At 34.7% G+C, this 17,729-nt stretch overlaps 1 protein-coding gene across 6 annotated transcripts; it reads right to left on the bottom strand.

The window, feature by feature from the left end:
• Positions 1–4,190: 4,190 nt before the first annotated feature.
• LOC108812384 (cullin-4) lies at positions 4,191–15,891 on the bottom strand. 6 transcript variants are annotated; one of them, XM_056988761.1, is made up of 22 exons: positions 15,723–15,891; positions 15,464–15,605; positions 15,265–15,389; positions 14,972–15,156; positions 14,511–14,642; positions 14,076–14,228; positions 8,537–8,647; positions 8,106–8,452; positions 7,661–7,841; positions 7,438–7,560; positions 7,065–7,352; positions 6,481–6,606; positions 6,240–6,341; positions 6,072–6,125; positions 5,764–5,870; positions 5,622–5,682; positions 5,404–5,535; positions 5,176–5,313; positions 4,968–5,048; positions 4,750–4,830; positions 4,598–4,678; positions 4,191–4,438 (listed from the first exon to the last, which is right to left on the bottom strand). In XM_056988761.1, the coding sequence occupies exons 6-22, from the start codon at positions 14,217–14,219 to the stop codon at positions 4,325–4,327; spliced, it is 2,271 nt and encodes a 756-aa protein (XP_056844741.1). In that variant the 5' UTR covers positions 14,220–14,228; positions 14,511–14,642; positions 14,972–15,156; positions 15,265–15,389; positions 15,464–15,605; positions 15,723–15,891; the 3' UTR covers positions 4,191–4,324. The 6 variants fall into 6 exon arrangements, with proteins under 6 accessions (XP_056844741.1, XP_056844742.1, XP_056844743.1 ...); XM_056988762.1 differs by having other exon boundaries at positions 14,076–14,642; positions 15,464–15,640; XM_056988763.1 differs by having other exon boundaries at positions 14,076–14,642; positions 14,972–15,186.
• Positions 15,892–17,729: the final 1,838 nt, after the last annotated feature.

Raw genomic sequence — 17,729 nt, 5'->3', positions numbered from 1 at the left:
GAACTCGGATATGTATTTTCTGTGCACCTTTCATTACTTTCTGAGGTTTCTTATTATTTGGAACTTATTTGTCTATCTTTAATAGACATTGTAGCAACTTGATTGTGTCTCTTAGGACATCAAATTTCGTGGTGCTTAAGCTGGTATGACTTAATCATTATTTTCTTTTCGGGTCAGTGTGTCTGGCATATTTTCTGCTAGCTTTTATATCTTTTGATCTCATTCTTTTTGGACGTCTAGATCATAATCTTTGATCTGAGGATCTTGCCAAGACACCTATGGTAAATACCATTATATTTCTATTTTACTCTTTAGTCTTTACCAGCTCAAAACTTTCTCCTTTTAATGTTGGATAATCAGATTATTATCTTTTGCAATCTGTGTTCTTGGCCACTGATTGAATCACCCATGTTTGGCACAAGATACATTATAATTTCGTGTAGGAAGTCTTATTTATCCAACATATATTCTCTTTCCTCATCTGAGGTTCCATCTTTAAATGGCACACATATATGTGGTGGTATATTCATATTCTCTTAAAATGGTTTATGTATATGTCTGGTTTATGACCCTTAATCATTCAGATGGTGGGAATATCTATGCTAACTTGTATCGCCTGATGTAATCAATCTTTATACATGTAATACATGTGATGTTCCTAAGCATTAGGCTGGTCGTGGATGATGTACCACCAGTGAGAGCTTTAAAGCTTTCATGCCGTCTATATCATGGTTTTAAACCATGGAATCCGAATTTATGGTATGGTCATGGACTGTGGGTTTTAGTCCTCTCTCCCCCTCATGAATATACTCATAATTTCGTGATGCTTAGGACAGTAAAGCCTTAATTATTTTAGTGATTTTCCCTTTGTGTACATGTAACACAATGTGAGATTTTACGGGATCACTCTTTGTGCCTTTATTAATTTTACATCATGTTTGGGACCAAGATGGCTAATCTGGTCATGCCATAAGTGTTTATTTCGTGGTGAACCATACTGGTTACCATGGCTATTTGCCTCTTTCATACTGATCCTTAACATAGAATAAATCAGTAGAAAATGTGGGTTTAGACATTTATAATGCCTTGGGCAATTTTTCAAAATCTGAAAAGAATTTTGTTTCCTTTGCTCACTGGTTCAGAATGGAAATCATTCTTAACTCTTTATAACTCAATGAGGCTTTTAAGTTTAAGGTAATTTCGTGCTTCTATTAGGCAGTATCTTTGCGCTGTGGTTTATAGATGGATTGACTATCCTAAGATGTCATTTTGTCATTTATCAATCACAAATTATCAAGCAATTCAAGTAAGATAAACATAAGACCAAAATCAATTTTATTATTGCTGTAAATTTTATAAATGACAAGTAATCAAATCAAAACATAACATATGAAATACAAAATCAGAATGTCAGAATTTATCCTCTTTAGTTAATGTGTAAGCCGGCCACTCCATCTCTTATTTTGGACACGGCTGCTTCGGATTTTCCCTTAACATTTTCAGGTCTCATCTCAGCTTGTAAGAGGCACGTGAATAGATCATTGTAGGTGGTGAAAACCCTTTTCTCTATAGGTATACTGTAGCAACAGATCTTTAGGATTTGCTGTGGTGAAGGTCTTTTCCAGTAAGTCCTCCTCGGTTATTGTTTCACTACATAGTCTCAGTTTGGAAACGATTTTGGACAGAGCCAAGTTGTATTCTTCCACAGACTCGAAGTCTTGGAGTCTGAGACTCATCCATTCATGCCTGACCTTTGGTAATAATACCTTTGTATATCTGGACTTTAATTCTGTCCAGAGGTCACGAGGATTTTCAATGTGTATATACTGTTTTTCAGTTCATTTGTGAGATGATGGCGCATAATTGTTATGGCCCTTTCATTATCACTTTCAGTTGCAAAGTCACCTTGAGTGATGCACTGTCCGAGTCTTCTTAACATCAGGACTACTGAAGTGTTCATTGCCCATTCCAACCAATTATCTCCAGAGAGATCTAGGGTAGTATAATCCGAAAGTTCAAAACTTGACATCTGAAATTATTATTCAAAACAAGTCTTAATTTTTATGTTAAGTAATCTTTTCAGAAATTTTTATTATTCATATCTATATCATACACGCACCAAAGAAAATAAATTCTAAATAATGTATTTCAAGCAATATTAAATTAAAGCCCTACGGCTTAAGGTGTGAATCAACTTTTAAAAGGATTCAGACAAGTATGAAATCAATCATACACCTTTAATTATTTTCAGATTTAAGGTTTTTAAGGCTCTCTTTTTCAAAACACAAGGTTTCAAGGCCTTTAGAGATTTTATCTTAGAAAAACATTTCTAGAAGATCAGGAAAGTATTCCATAAAATTTTATTAAAAGGAGATTCTTTAGAAGAAAACATCTATAAGGGGAAAGTTTCTATAAATAGAAACTTTCTATTATTGGAAACTTTCTAATTTCCGAAAAGGGAAACTTTCAATTTATTTTTTTTTTCGACTTTTAATTAATCTAATCAGAAAAAAATATTACTTTTGATTGAAATATAACAAACAGATTTTTTTTTTCAAACCAAAACAACAAAACAGTTCGGATTTATTCAATTTTCAATCTGATTTTCTTAAAAAATTGAAGTTCGTGTAATTAACAATCCTAAGCTTTCTCTAATCAATCAGCAGACATCGAGAACAAAGCTTTAAATAATTAACCAGACAATCATCTCGGATTTTTTCAGAAAACAATTCAATCGGATTTTTCAAAAAATATTTGTGTTTATAGTATTTTTTTGATTACTTAATTACTTAGATCAATAGATCATTGGGGCTGTGAGATTCAAAACCTTTTGGTTTCGATTTTAATTGATGAAATCAATTTCTTTTAGACTTTTAGAGCTCCAAATTACTCAGGGGTTTTTTTGTGATCTATTAATCCTAGGCTTTCATATTTTTAAACAAGTTTTAATGGTCAAATCTTTATCATTCAATCAAACTCGTTTTATGGGTTCTCTTTTAGAGTTTCAAAGTGTACCTTTAGGACTCTGGAGTGTAGATTTGGACCACCAGATAGGAGGGGAAATCACGAACTGATTGAAGCTGAGATGAGCTTGAGATGTCGTCTACTGGTTCAGCTCTTCTTGGTTTTGAACTCCTTGTTGATATTTGATTTTAATCTCATCGGTTCATGAAATAACAAATAAGAAAATAACAAGTGGAGTCTTAGATGTCATGAACACATAAACTAATCAAGATAACATAAATTCACGAAAATATAAGGAGTTGAGTTCTTAGAAAAATCCTTCTTTGAGTCGGATTTAGTTTTCAAAACAAAATCAACCACCGGTATTGTAGCTGAGCGTGAGGGCGCGTCTCTAATCGGATCGATGTGATTTTTGCGGCGTTGGATTAGCCTTGTCAAGAGCTTCGATTTGATATCTGGATAGTCGTCTGGATCCATAGGGTTTGAGAGATAGAGCTGTTTGAAGTAGCGTCGGATTTTAGGATTTTTTCTGTCTCGGGTTTATTTCTGGTTTTTTAGGGTAGAGGCTATCGTGCTGATAACGTGTTATGAAACTAAGTGGGGAAACGTGTTTCTGTTATTAATCTCGACCAGGGGTCTTACATATATATACATCAGGTCTATCCTAATACAATAAGGATAAGGATAACGACTAAGTTACAGATAAACATAAACTATATCTTAAGTGGATAAGTACAACAGTCGATAAGCATTATCTCCTGCGGTCGGTACGGTCATGGTCGGTCCGGTTATGTTGATCACAATTTGGTACATAACACAATTAATATAATGGATTAATGTTGGAAGATTCCATCAGTTACGGAATTTCAATGGAAAAACATTTGTGTTGACTAGTTTGTTACAAAGTTAGTCAAATCTGAATTCGGTTAAAACAAAAATAAGCTATATGTCTATTTATCAAATTCAAATTCCAATCTTAGAGTCAAGCTAAATTTATTTTCTCCAATACATCTAAATGTATTCAAGGTTTTCTATTATAAACATAAGAGCATTTTTATCTTATATTTTCTTTTAATGTGAAACATTCTACATTATTACATTTTAAGCTTTATAAGTTACCCAAGGGATACACTACAACTTGCTGATAGACAAGCGTCATATGGGTGAGAGAGAAGTCTCTCCAAACTTAATAACCAGATTGAATAAAATCGGTTAAGGCGAGGAAGAAATCGGAATCTCGAGTTCTTTTTTCTCAGATTGAAGAAGATAATGTCGGCCATTGTTTGTGGAATAAATATACAGAGAAGAAATAAAAATTGAAAGAAAAATCGAAAAGGCGTTAAACAGATGGATGCGATTACTAAGCAAGGTAATTATATATCTGAGGGTTGCTCTTGTCCCTCTCCAAGTACTCCCGATCGATCAGGCTTTCGATCCTCTTCTTCAGATCAGCCGGTTTTATTGGGAATTTCAGCTGCAGATCACAAAAAGAAAAAAACAAACATAAATCCATATATTGCATGGCATGTAATTACATTCACAACAGTTCTGAGAACTCTCGTCATCATCATCATCATCGCAACAATGGTGAAAGATTAGAAGAGTATGGCTCAAGAAAGACATCGAAAGTTACCTGTTGGAAGAGCTCAGTGATTAGAAGAGTATGGCTTAAGACTTTTCTTGTCTTCATTATCCGAACAATGGCTGCATCAATCTGTAAGAAAAAGGGAAAAGTCAGTTATGTCACAATCTTCTCTAATTCTACGAAACAAGAGAGAAGTCAACCTGGTATTGTCGGTCTTGGAATACTCTCTCTGTTGTACTCGTGTTCTCTTCTACCGTCTCTTTCATCTGGATCGCATTCACCTGCACCCCCAAAAAATAATAACTTGGTTTATTATATATATACGCACGTAAGGGAAACAAGAGAATAATTGTGAGATTCTAGAAAGCTTGAAGTGAGTGGGGCGGCAACCAAAGGAAGTAAAACGTTTCAGACGTACCTTAATGCGATAGAGAGGAGCTGTAAAGGTGTCATTAAAATCAAATTCATCGCCGTCTTGCACGTCTCTTCCCTTTGGATACTGCAACAACATTTACATAAGAATCCATATTAATATGGCAAAAAATAAAAAGAAGCAAAACCACGATCTCTTTAGTTTCTGCTATCAGTAGAAAGGCGAGTGAACAGAGTCCATATTTTAGCCTAACCTTATGCAGGATACGAACTTTTCCACAGGCAAGCGACTGGAGAGTCCTCCTCAGTTCCTTGTCCTCTATGCCGGTGGAGTCTTTAATGTCTTCAAAGCTAAGTTTCATTGCATCGTTGAATAACATCAACACAACAGCCTGAGACCATCAAAACAACACATCCTCTAAGCAATGAATTCACAAAGTAACCTCGGGAAATAGAAAGGGAAAAAGATAAATTCGACTGACCTGAAAAAGGGAAACAGCAAGCTCCTTTTTAGCTTTGGTGAAATCTGCCTTCAAAACACAGTGACCTAATGAATTTTGCCACATTAACCTCCTTCCACTGTACTTGCTCAAATAGAACTCTTTGAAGATATCCTACAAAAGAAACAGTTAAATTAGAAAATAAGAAAACTTTGTAACAAAAAAAAAACCCATCGCAGTATTGGAACTTATTGTAAAACCTGATAGACATTCAATTCATGAGGAAGTTTAACATCCATAGGTGGATATGTTGGCCAGTACCTGCATCATACATGGAAGATTGATAAGCGTTTACAAATGTGTCGTGTATAATCCTGGATAAATTTGATACATAGTACATACCCTGTGGTTAAAACGTGGACACTCAACTCAATTCCCGATGGCAGTTTTGTTCTGGCCTGAGACGATTGTTTGAATGACTCATTGATTTCCTTTGACAGTTCAATATCCTGGAGAAAAATTCAAGGAAACAGGGGGTATAAGGCTTCATTATAAGTGTTGTACATGCACACAGGTTCCTTAAAGTGGGTATGTTGCAAGATCATCCACCAATCTGACTAGGATATATTTTAAGCATAAAACTAACAAAGTAGATGATAAAATTATGGATCCTTTTGAAAAAAAGAGACATGGAAAAAAGAAATGAGGACCTTGAACATCCCTTCGAGCTTGTTTGTAAACTGGCTACCGCACTCAGTCTTGAGCTGTAAGTGTCACCAATGTTTAGGTCAGTGGGTAAGAACTTACCGATAAAGAAAAAAAAGCAGTTAGAAAGAGATACAGTCAACAGGAATCTCTTTGCAAGATCCTTTTGTTACCTTAGAGATCATGGATTTCTCAGCATCAATTGAAGCGCTCTTTCCTAACAAGAGTCTCTTTGCAAGATCCTTTTTATAGAATGCCTCGAACACATCTTTACCCTTTGATAACCAAAATATAGAAATTCGTCAGCAAAACTGAATCTAGAGGGTCAGAACTGGTTTTCAGACGGTGCACTGCCTGCATGCAGTTACTTAACAGAGACAAACACAGTACTGGATGTAAAGAATAAGAGATAACCTGGATAAATCTAAACAAAACCAAGACTTTTTCAAGGGTATTCTCCAATTCTTCTTCAGAAGTACCCTTATTCCCAGCACGGAGCTTCTCGTCTAAAAATTTGGCTATAAGTTCAGCTGGACGATTCTGCAAAACATACCACGAGCGAATATAGATTAAATACGGTGGATCACTAATGAGCAGAATGCCAGTGTGAACTTTTGTCAAGATGATTCTTGAAATTACATAAGAAAAGTGTTGTTTAAGACCTGGCTAGGACTGGATAAAATTGGCAAGAGTTTTGGCATCGAAGTGATACTAGCAATAACACTACTGTAACTAGGTCTAGCGCCCCCAAAAAAGCACAATACCGAATATATATTTATACCCAGTGCCCAAAAATGTTTCAATTTTTTATAGTAAACACAAGACATAAACTGCATTGGAAATTTCTAGATTGCTATAAACTCCACAAGCTGCAGCAATGAAATTATAATGTTGACATTTCCACAACAATCAGTATGTAGCTTTTATATGAAATTAACTAAGACTGTTAGCAAAAGATTATTCAATGATCAAGTCACAAGTAAGTAAATATTCAATACCTGGCGAAGGTTTATCAGATGCTCAAACGAATCTTTGATGGTGTTGCCAAATGATTCATTCTTGCAATAGCTCTCTTCCCATACTATGTCAAGAGAAGCCTTGAAGTCCAATAGTGACTGTACCATATCTTTATCTTTTTCTTCATCCATAACAATCTTCTGCCCAGTTTTCCGAATGTAGGAACTAAGCGCTTGCCTCAAAGACTCAAGTGCATTGACCCTAGAAAACAGGGTGTACATCCTCTGGAGGTCCTCAGTACGACGTCCATCCATTAATGGTGTGAATCCCTGGAGTATGTTCAGAAAAGGAATAAGCGTAAAGCAAACAAAAATTTGCTAATATACCCAACCACAATGATTATAGGAACTAAACCTTATCAAGGATACCAATTGTATGACGCTCAAGAAGTTGCTTTTCAATAGTTGATATCAAGGGTTTCCTGGTCGATGGATCTATGTATAGTATGCATCTTTCATTCTCTTCATGCAACCTTCCCTGCACCAAACATCAGTAGAAGCCTTAGAGAGACCAGATCAACTAATAACCATTTCGGCAGCTTATCATAAGGAGAAACATATGAAGACACTCTAGGAACCTCGACATGCTTCAGGTACTCAGGAACGTCATACTGCTGCATATACTTCATTCCTTCAGCAGCATAAAATTCAGAAGTGCATTCAAGGAAATGTTTTTCAAAGCTCTCAGTATATATTCCCAGTGCAGTAAACATCTTTAAGAGATGGCTTAGTAAAGTCCTATTAACAGCTTCGGCTAACCTGCAAGACCAATGTCATGCAAATGTCAGTAGATTCAGATGAAAACATCGTCAAGTATATATATATAACTTAAATAGTGCCCATTTTGTCTTGAATTTTATCTACAACTAAATATCACTGCTGGACAGGAATAGTTTATAGACCATCCAAAACTTTAAAAAGTTAAAAACTAAAATGATTCACTCAAATGCAAGACAAATCCCAAAGTGACAAATAAACATTCCTTCTCATATTATTGAAACACGGGAACTATTTTAAGATTACCTTTCCTTTTCAATCATTCTTAAGAGAGCAGTAACTGTCTTCTGCTCAACATCAGGGGACAGAGAAAGATGCTTCCGGAAAAGCTGCAGGCCCATCTCCCATAAGGAACGTACATTTGGGTTCTGTATCACATACTTCCTATCCAAAGACAAGGCTATACTACGGATCATAAGCATCTGGTCACAGAAATCTTGCCAGCATTTCTCAACGAGAGACAAGAAAACAGACAGATCGGTGTCTTGCCCAACCAACGACTGTAAAGCTACAGAGATGTGTTCTTCGCACTCCTTCTCAATCCGTTGGTAAAGCTTTCCTTCCAGCTTATGCAAGCAAAGGTTATCAACAGCCTGACAAAACAACAACCAACATCAGTAAAGATAATGTTTACATATAACCCAATTTAAAAAAAAGAAAAGATAGAAAAATTGAACCTGGTAAAGCCTCTCGAGGTCAAAAGAAAAGGGCTGTTTGAGGAATATAGCTCTGATAGCTGACTGGAGATTATCCCAAGTAGTATCTTCAAAGTTTGTAGGTAGACTTGGCTTGGCTTCACAAAAACGGTTACACTATCAGAAAGAAACCTTCGGATTGATGAAAATGATTTTTTTTATCACAGTTGCTAAATGATAGCCAGCAGCTCTTATCAAACCCTATGAATCTTATCATTAAACCCTAACCACTTATCATCAAAATCATCGTCAATTGCAACACCCACACAGAACCTGAATCAATAGAAATAAACCCTAAAAATCGAGAAGCAAACAACCAATTGCACATATAATCATTTCCGATCGTAATTGATTCCAATCAAATAGAACATCCGATTATGATCGAGAATTCGAAATCGGGGGGGGGGGCGAAAACCTTTGTTGAGCTTGATGACGAGCTTCTTAGAAGGCTGAGGGAGAGTAGCTTTCTTGCGGGAGAGATTGGCGGCGGAGGGAGTAGGATCTTCTTCTTCTTCCTCGATGGGAAAGCGGCGAAGCTTGTCGGCGGAAGGAGTGTTTTTGGACTTCTTCATGGGAGGAGAAGAGTAAGAGGAGCGTTTTGTTGGAAGAGACATGAAAAAATCAGGAGAGGAGGATGGATTCGATACATGTCCCAATTAAAGCCTTTAATCCTTTCCAACAAAACCACTCCTCACTGACCCTACGCTAATTTATTTTTATTTTACTCTAATAGTAACGTTGATTTACATTTAGGGGGTTATTGGGAGATGAATTTTCATGAATTTTGGAAATTTTGAGATTCCTTTGTTATTGGTTCTTGGATTTCATAAATCTTAATAGAATCCATTGTTATTGGTTTAAGAATTTTCAAAATCCATTCAAATCCATATGTTGAATGAAGTCAATCCATATGTTCAAAAGTTTAGATCTGCAAGGGATCGCTTTAACACAGATCCGGAAAATTCTTTCCACATGAGGATTGTTAGTGAGAGGTTAAAGGATGGAAGGATATATGACACACCGACAGCTTCAGAGGTTGCTGCACTGATTCCTGGAGATTTTAGTCTTGATATGAACAGAAGGGATATTGTTCTACAAAAAAAATCAGGAAAACTACTGAGAATAAACGAGATTCATGCTTCCTATCTTGCACTTCAGTATCCTCTTTTATTTACATATGGAGAAGATGGATTCAGGCTAGGTATTAAGAAAGGAGCAACAGAAAAGACGAAAAAACACAAGAAGCCTAATATCAGTATGAGGCAGTTCTTTGCTTTCCGCCTGCATGAGCGTAAGAATGAGTCTCATTGTCTCCTCCATTCTAGAAGACTATTTCAGCAGTTTGTGGTTGATGCCTTCACGACGATTGAGTCTAATCGCCTGCGATATTTGAAGTTAAACCAACCTTCTTTGCGATCAGATAGCTATGACTCCATTAAGGAGTCTGAGAGCGCAGGCAAAGTGGATATGAATGAACAAGGATCAGAGTTTACATTACCAGCTTCATTTGTGGGCAGTCCTAGATATATGAAGAACAATTACTTGGATGCTATGACGATATGTAAGCATTTTGGATTCCCTGATCTTTTCATCACATTCACATGTAACCCAAAATGGCCAGAGATAACAAGATATGTTAAGGCAAGGAAGCTAAAGGCTGAAGACCGATCAGACATTATCTGTAGGATTTTCAAGATGAAACTTGATTCATTGATGGATACTCTCACGAAGAAAAATGTTTTGGGGGAGACACATTCGTGTAAGTTGAAGATTTATTGCAAAATGTGTTTAGATGTTATTCCATATGTTTGATTTTATATCATTGATGACTAATTTTTTTTTTCAAACAGCTATGTACACGATTGAGTTCCAGAAACGTGGTTTACCACATGCTCACATTCTCCTATTCTTGAAGAAGATAAAGAAGCTTACAACAGACGATATTGACAAGATGATTTGTGCAGAGATTCCGAACAAAAAGGAAGAACCGGAACTTTATGAGGTCATTAAGGATATGATGATTCACGGTCCATGTGGACGAGCTAATACTAATTCTCCATGTATGGAGAATGGCCGTTGCTCGAAGTCATATCCTAAATCATTTTGTGAGCAGACCACTATTAATAAAGAAGGATTTCCGGTATACAGGAGGCGAGAACAGTCAGATAACTATGTTCTGAAGAATGGAGTGAGATGTGACAATAGATATGTCATTCCTTATAACAGGAAATTATCTTTACTTTACAGAGCTCATATCAACGTTGAGTGGTGCAACCAAGTTGGGTCTATAAAGTATTTATTCAAATACATTAACAAAGGACAGGATCGTTGCACAGTTGCTGTTGAACCCCCAGACCACATTGTTGCAAGTGAGTTAGGTGATGTCGAGATTACTAAGGAGAAGCTTGAGAAGAAAAGGAATGAACTTAAAGAATTCTTCGATTGCAGGTATAATCTGCGATTTAACAAATCTGTGTATTTTCATTTTAATTTAATTGCTGTTTATCATGAAGTTAACCAACCTGCGATTTTGTTTTTTTTTTTTCAGATACGTTTCAACATGTGAAGGAACATGGAGAGTATTTTCCTTTCCTATTCACTATCGATCTACTGCTGTCGAGAAGCTTAGTTTCCATCTCCCAGGAAAGCAAAATGTTACATTCAGAGGGAAAGATAAATTGATCAAAGTCGTCTCCAGGAAGCTCATTCAAAATACCATGTTCTTAGCTTGGTTTGAGTTAAACAAGATTGATGAATTTGCAAGAACATTGACCTATGCTCAGATCCCAAACTACTATATTTACGACAAGAAGTCAAAGAAGTTTAAACGGAGGAAACGGGGATTTGCTCTGGGGAGGATTAATTATGCTCCTAGGACTCAGGAAGATGCTTATTTCTTGCGTGTATTGTTGAACGTTGTCAGAGGACCTACCAGTTATGAGGATATTAAAACTTTTCAAGATGTTCTCTATCCGAGCTACCAAGAAGCATGTTATGCACGTGGGTTATTAGATGATGATCAGGAGTACATTGATGACATAGTAAGAAGAAGTTTTGAAAGCACAGCAAGTGAGCTACGGAAAGTTTTTGTTATGATGCTTATGAGTAATACTTTATCTAAGCCGGAGTCAGTATGGGAAAACACTTGGTTGTTTTTGACTGAAGACATAGAGCACTCCATGAGAAGGAATTTTAATAGACCAGGTATGTTTTTTCATAAAGTTTTACGAGTTACTGTTTAAATTTGATTAAAAAATTTAAGTTTGCAGAATTATAATTCCTTCTCTTATTTTCCTGCCTTTTTCATGTTCATCGTAGGTTTATTGCTGAGTGATGATGACAAAAAGATGTATGGTTTACTAGAGATTGAAAAACTCTTGAAACGAAGTGGAACCTCTCTCGCAAAATTTACCTCTATGCCTAAACTCCCAACGACACCTGCCCATGATTCTAACGTCTTGGTGCTAGACGAACGCAGCTACGAACGTTCTGCATTGTTAGAGACTCTTCAAAATGATCTTCCAAAGATGACTTGCGAACAAAGAAAGATATACGACGAGATTCTTTCAGCTGTTAATAAAGGAGATGGTGGAATGTTTTTTGTTAGTGGTTTTGGTGGAACAGGGAAGACTTTCCTATGGAAATTGCTTTCGGCTGCTATCAGATCTAGAGGAGATATTGTTCTAAACGTGGCTTCAAGCGGCATTGCATCACTATTGTTGCCAGGTGGTCGGACAGCTCATTCCAGATTCGGTATACCTCTAAATCCAGACGATTTTTCTTCATGTACTATGAAGCATGGAAGTGACCAAGCTAATTTAGTGAAAGCATCATCACTTATCATCTGGGATGAAGCACCTATGATGAGCAAGCATTGTTTTGAGGCTTTGGATAGAAGCTTATCGGATATTGTTGGGAAACACGACACGCAGCCATTCGGTGGAAAAGTTATTGTTTTTGGTGGTGATTTTAGGCAGGTATTGCCTGTTATAAATGGTGGTGGTAGATCTGAAATAGTTATGGCCTCACTTAACTCATCCTATCTTTGGGAGCACTGCAGAGTGCTTAAACTCACCAAGAATATGAGATTGCTATCAGCAGGATTGTCACCAGCTGAGGTAAAGGATCTTAAAGAATTTTCAGAGTGGATATTAAAAGTTGGTGATGGTAAACTTTCAGAGCCTAATGATGGTGAGGCAGAGATAGAAATTCCCTCTGAATTTTTGATTACAGACTGTAATGATCCTATAGAAGCAATCACCAGAGAGATTTATGGCACAGCAACTTCATTGCACGAAAAGAAAGAGGCCAAGTTTTTTCAAGAGAGAGCTATCCTATGTCCAACTAACGAGGATGTTCATACAGTTAATGAATATATGCTGGACAGGCTAGAGGGTATATTTCTTTATTTCTATTTTTTTATTTCCACTTCAAAATTATTGAATCTTACTTGGATTATATGTTTTCTATTTCAGGTGAGGAAAAAATTTATAACAGTGCTGATAGCATTGATCCCTCCGATACAAGTTCTGTCAACAATGAAGCTCTTAGTGCAGATTTCCTAAACACAATTAAGGTTCCAGGTTTACCAAACCATAGTCTTAGACTAAAGGTTGGTTGTCCTGTTATGGTTCTGAGAAATATAGGTCCTACTGATGGCTTAATGAATGGGACCAGACTGCAGATCACGCAACTAATGGATTTTATGGTTCAAGCTAGGATTATAACAGGAGAGAAAGTTGGCGAGATTGTAGATATTCCTAGACTGTTGATAACCCCCTCTGACACTAGATTGCCTTTTAAAATGAGGAGAAGGCAACTGCCTCTTGCTGTGGCTTTCGCAATAACGATCAACAAGAGTCAAGGGCAATCGCTAGGGAAAGTAGGTCTTTATCTACCAAGACCAGTCTTTTCACATGGTCAGCTATACGTGGCTGTTTCTAGAGTCACTTCGAAGAAAGGGTTGAAAATTTTGATTTTAGACGAAGATGGCAAACCTCAAAAGAAGACGAAGAATGTTGTTTTTAAAAATGTTTTCGACAACCTTTGACAAATGAAATTATAAGGTATGTATTCTTCTATGCGTTATTTTAAATGATGTCATTTCTATGTGTTTTGTTCTGTATCCAGGAAAGACTAAAACTTATAATTAATCTATTTTTTTTGTCTTACTAGGATTCAGCCGGAGAGAAGTTCTCTATGGTGGCAAATGCTTTTTGGTTCACTAAGTTTTTTATTGGATATGCAAACAACATTTATTATTTTTTTCAAGAATTATTTCCTTAGAAATTGTTACTTTTTGATTTCTAAGTGGATATCTCCAGTTTTTAGTCATTTAAAACGGTTAAGAAATAAACTTATATATACAACCATTAACATATACCCTAATATACATCACAGCGGCAACTAAACAAAAAAGTCTAAGCATTTTCCAGGGTTCACTAATCTAATTACTTATTCTACGAAGTCCTACCTTTCTTTCAACTAAAGAATTAGTTAAAAGAGATAAAGAATTACTAACCGTAGCCATGTGTGTTCTCATGTAGACATTGTGTTTGATCTTCTTTACCATCTTCATTACTGGTACTCGATTGTCCCCACCTCCAATATCATTCCACACACTTCTGTTTTGGTTGTTTTTTGTTCCACCATATTTGAGCATCATAAAATGTACCTCACAATATCAAAATTAAAGAACATATTAACAAACTAATTATGTATTCACTTCCAAAAAAAATATAGTAATGTGTAAATAATTGAGTCGATGCAAAATAAATCTAAACTAATCAAAACAGGATTACAAAAATTTAAAAGCAATTACGATATCAATAATCTACCAATAATCATTTTATAAAAATTACTAACCACCTAAATACAATATATATCAATAAAAAACCAAAGTTCCTACTTTTTTTTCAATTTATGAATTAGTTTCAATAGGGAGGTGATTACTAACCGTGTAATATGACAAAAATATGAAAGAATTGTTCTCTTCTTTTCCATCTTCATTACTCCTACTTCATTCTCTTTCAACATCTCTTTCCCTGGTCTTTTATATATGTCCCTGGTTTCACATGTCCCTCTGTTTCTACATAAAGAGATGTTGATCTATATTAATAATACATCATTCGATATCAACACTTAAAATCTTTAAAAAAGGATTAAGTTATTAAAACTCAGAAAATATGGATAAAAAAAATATGCTATCTGTTTGCTATGAGAAAAGATAAACAATGGTCACTATATGCATTTAATCAGTTCAACAGATTCATACTATCACAGAGATGTCTATGGTTACAGGGTCGTGTTATTATAGATTATCAGAAACCATCCGTGATTTCTGAAAAGTTTCAAATAGCAGAATGGATTGGCTCTACGCTTAATAGATGTGATATAACTGAGATCATGGATCCAAACCTTTGCGGGGCTTATGAATCTAACTCTGCGTGGAGAGCTGTTGAGCTGGCAATGTAATTTGCTGATCCTTCTTCCTCAAAACGACAAAACCATGTCTCAGGTTGTGTGTGAAAACTCGATGATGAATACCAATGGAGGCCTAGAACCTCAACAAATGAGCATTGTCTTGGATACTTCGGTGGTTCCTGCAGCAATATATTTTTCATGTTGTCTACCTTTTGTACCAATATGAAATTAAAAAATCAATTAGTCATTTGTCTTTGACAAATTGACATACTTTCAGAGAGAATTACCTTTACTGAACGAGAGTCCGCACCAAAAAATATGTTTTGTACCAAAGCCTGGCTTGACATTGTTCTGGGTATAGTCAGCAAATTGTCTCAATTTCCATCCTCGAACTCTACCATCATCACCTGAACTACACAATTATTCCGAAATTCACATCAAACTCTTGAGCTTTGAATAAACTAACTAACAGTTTTATATATCTACCTGACGACCACAGAATCTTCGTCTTCACTGTAGAACTTGACCCATTCGTAACTCTACAGCTTCTACGCATTCTTTACCCATTCGTCTTGAAGGATTTTTTTTTTGATTTTCAATATACACGTAACGTGCTCCACCAATGGATCTACCAATAAGAGAGAACAGTTTTCGAAGAAGAACCTTAGGTCGTATTAAACAAAATGAACAATCAGATTTTAGGCCCGGACAAATAATCGAAAGAAATAAGTAGATTTCGACAAACCTTCCTATGCGACGAACTTCAGGACTGCAGTAGATCTGTGTTCTGTAATCGTTTTAGTGAAAATTTCAAAGACGTTGAACAGAATTACGCCATAACAACAGAGGTATAGATATCGCCGACGAACTCATCGGTTGATATCGTTGAAACCTATGCTTGATGAAAAGCCAAAAGTAAAGTTGTTGTTATCTGTTTTTTTCGCGGAAAAAAAAAATTTATATGGGCTTCTATTTATTATTATTCGGTCCAATGTCATATGGGTTACTAAAATTAATGGGCTTCGATCATTGGTTTCAATTTATATATATATGGTTTCAATTTATATATATATATTTTTTTTTTTTAGTAGAAATTCAAACAAAAAATTTAGTAGAACTACAGATATATTTTTATGTTTTTTTGAGTTACTTTTGAATTGATTTTGTACTTTCTCTCAACAAAATTTATTTTTAAAAGCTGTTTAAACAAAACAACATTTTTTTGTACCCTATTTATCAATAAAATTATTACAAAGCATTTTATTTTTTCAAAATATATTTTTATTATTATTATATTTAATATTAAATTTCTTATCAAATATATTATTAAACATGTAAACCTCCACAACATCCTCTAATATTATACACTTTATATTTTAAAAACCAAGAAAACAAGTGAAATTTAAGTGATAAAAAACTTTAAATCTTTAAAAAAAATGAAATGAACAAAATACCCAAATATCCAAACTCAAATAAAATATGAAACAACAGCATCAATGTTTTTAAAACCATTAAAAAAAATAAAATTAAATAAACACCCGCGCGGGCGCGCGGGTCAAAACCTAGTTTATTTTTATTTTACTCTAATAGTAACGTTGATTTACATTTAGGGGGTTATTGGGAGATGAATTTTCATGAATTTTGGAAATTTTGAGATTCCTTTGTTATTGGTTCTTGGATTTCATAAATCTTAATAGAATCCATTGTTATTGGTTTAAGAATTTTCAAAATCCATTCAAATCCATTGTTATTCAAAAAGTTTTGTTATTATAGATTCTCTAATTCTAACTAAATCTATTGTTATTGGGACATGAATTCTATTCATTTTTATTCATGAGACTCAACTTTCAAAATATCATATGTATCCATGTGATTTTCAAAATCCATGTGCAACTTTTACCAAATTATGTCCAAATCTATAATTCATTACATTTTGTATACCATTACACTTTTGAAAACATAATTTATATTTATAATGTTTATCATTTTCAATATATAATTAAATTTATATATAAAAACTTTAAATAAAAAGTTTATAATAGTTTGGAAAATCATTTTCAAATTTCAAAAAGAAAATTTAAAAAAAACAAAATTTTTATAAAAATGTTAGAATTTGAAAACTATAATTCGAAATATTTTTTTAAAAAAATATTTTTTATTATTCTTTATATATAACAAGTGTGTCTCTTTAATGAAACATCTTTTGGTAATCCAAGTTAATGAAAAGCTAGACAAATCTAAGAAAATCATGATCAAATTCTATAAGTCAATGTATATACATTTTCACAATCCACATAACTTTTAAAATCAATCAACTCTTAAAATTCACAAATTCTATACAAATTCTTCTCCCAATAACCCCCCTTTAGTATTTCATTTTTTCGAACTTGCAAAATATTTGCGATCGGTACATATTTGCGATCGGTGAGTTTAAACGAGTACGATTTATTCTATTAAAAGAGAAGTCGTGTAAAAAAAATCTACTGTTGGTGCACCTTTACCTAGACTTATTTTTTTGTCCTACTATTAATGCTTCTAATTATACATAATTAATAACTATAACTACCACATTATCTTTTTGTGTTACCGTAAGAAATAAATGGAATACTCAAACTCCTATTATTATGGGATCACTATCTGATGGCGTGGGATATCTAAGCTAAAGTAATATTCGATATCCCATACATCAACTAATAATATCATTAAACATATTATTGTACCATAATATCTGACATTATATAATTTCAAATAT

The sequence above is a fragment of the Raphanus sativus genome, chromosome 6, assembly GCF_000801105.2.
Source record: "Raphanus sativus cultivar WK10039 chromosome 6, ASM80110v3, whole genome shotgun sequence".
Taxonomy (NCBI): domain Eukaryota; kingdom Viridiplantae; phylum Streptophyta; class Magnoliopsida; order Brassicales; family Brassicaceae; genus Raphanus; species Raphanus sativus.
Note: the sequence above shows the minus strand (reverse complement) of the source record. Positions and strands in the feature narration are given on the sequence as shown.